This window comes from Ambystoma mexicanum, chromosome 8 (genome assembly GCF_040938575.1).
Source record: "Ambystoma mexicanum isolate Mex_15411 chromosome 8, UKY_AmexF1_1, whole genome shotgun sequence".
In the NCBI taxonomy this organism is placed as follows: domain Eukaryota; kingdom Metazoa; phylum Chordata; class Amphibia; order Caudata; family Ambystomatidae; genus Ambystoma; species Ambystoma mexicanum.
This window is the reverse complement of record NC_090929.1, coordinates 938,750,932-938,752,016: the sequence shown is the minus strand read 5'-3', so window position 1 is coordinate 938,752,016 and position 1,085 is coordinate 938,750,932. Positions and strand designations below refer to the sequence as shown.

At 46.5% G+C, this 1,085-nt stretch overlaps 1 protein-coding gene across 1 annotated transcript; it reads right to left on the bottom strand.

The window, feature by feature from the left end:
• Positions 1–265: 265 nt before the first annotated feature.
• Positions 266–658, bottom strand: LOC138472889 (uncharacterized). Its single transcript, XM_069611294.1, has one exon. It carries the CDS (start codon positions 656–658, stop codon positions 266–268), a length of 393 nt encoding a protein of 130 aa, XP_069467395.1.
• Positions 659–1,085: the final 427 nt, after the last annotated feature.

Below are 1,085 nucleotides of genomic sequence, written 5' to 3'. Positions count from 1 at the left end.
ACTGCAACTGGATGTTGTGCTCCTAGAAGGTGGTGCCGCCATTCCTTAAAAAAGCTGCTTTTATAGCAAGAAGTTGTTTGTCGGTTACAGAGTAATTTAGTTCTGCAGGATTGAACTTTCTGGACCAAAAGGCTACCGGGTGCAGTTGATTGGTGCCTGGATCTCTCTGGGACAATACCGCTCCCATCGCTACATTGGAAGCGTCCGTTTCCACCAGGAATGGAAGGTCCGGATTTGGGTGACTGAGTATTGGTGCTATGGTAAATCAAGTTTTCAATTCTTGAAAAGCCTTCTTGGCTTCGGCGGTCCACTGAAAGACGAGGTTCTTTCTCAGCAATGATGTAATCGGGTGGACTATCTCTGAGAAATCTGCAATGAACCTCCTGTAGAAGTTTGCGAAGCCTAGGAAGCTCTGGACAGTTTTGATAGAAGAAGGGGATGGCCACTGCAATATTGCTTCCACCTTGCGCCTGTCCATCTGGATACCCTGTGGGCTGAGGATGTATCCAAGGAACTCCACCGTGGTGACGTGAAAGGCACATTTTTCAAGTTTTGCGAACAGATGGTATTGACACAGTTTAGAGAGGACTGCTCTTACATGATGTACATGTTGGTCCAAGGTCTCAAAATAAATTAGGATGTTGTCTATGTAAACCATAGTGCAAATATTCAATAGTTCCCTTAGCACATCTGTCATAAAGTACTGAAAAGCGGCTGGCACGTTGCACAGCCCAAAGGGCATGAGAGTGTACTCAAATAGCCAAAATTTGGTGCGGAAGGCTGTCTTCCATTCGTCTTCAGCCTTCACGCGAACCAAGGGATAGGCCCCCCTGAGGTCCAGTTTTGTATAGACTTTGGCCCCTTTTACTTGGTCTAGAAGTACAGGGATCAGGGGTAAAGGGTACCGATTTTTTACGGTGAATTTATTGAGCCCTCTATAGTCAATACATGTCCTAAGGTCTCCCTCCTTCTTGGGAACGAAGAAGAGAGCTGAGGAGACGGGAGATTTGGAAGGCCGAATGAACCCATTGGCGAGGTACTGGTCCAGATATTCACAAAGGTACTGGTTTTCCTTTTCCGTAAGG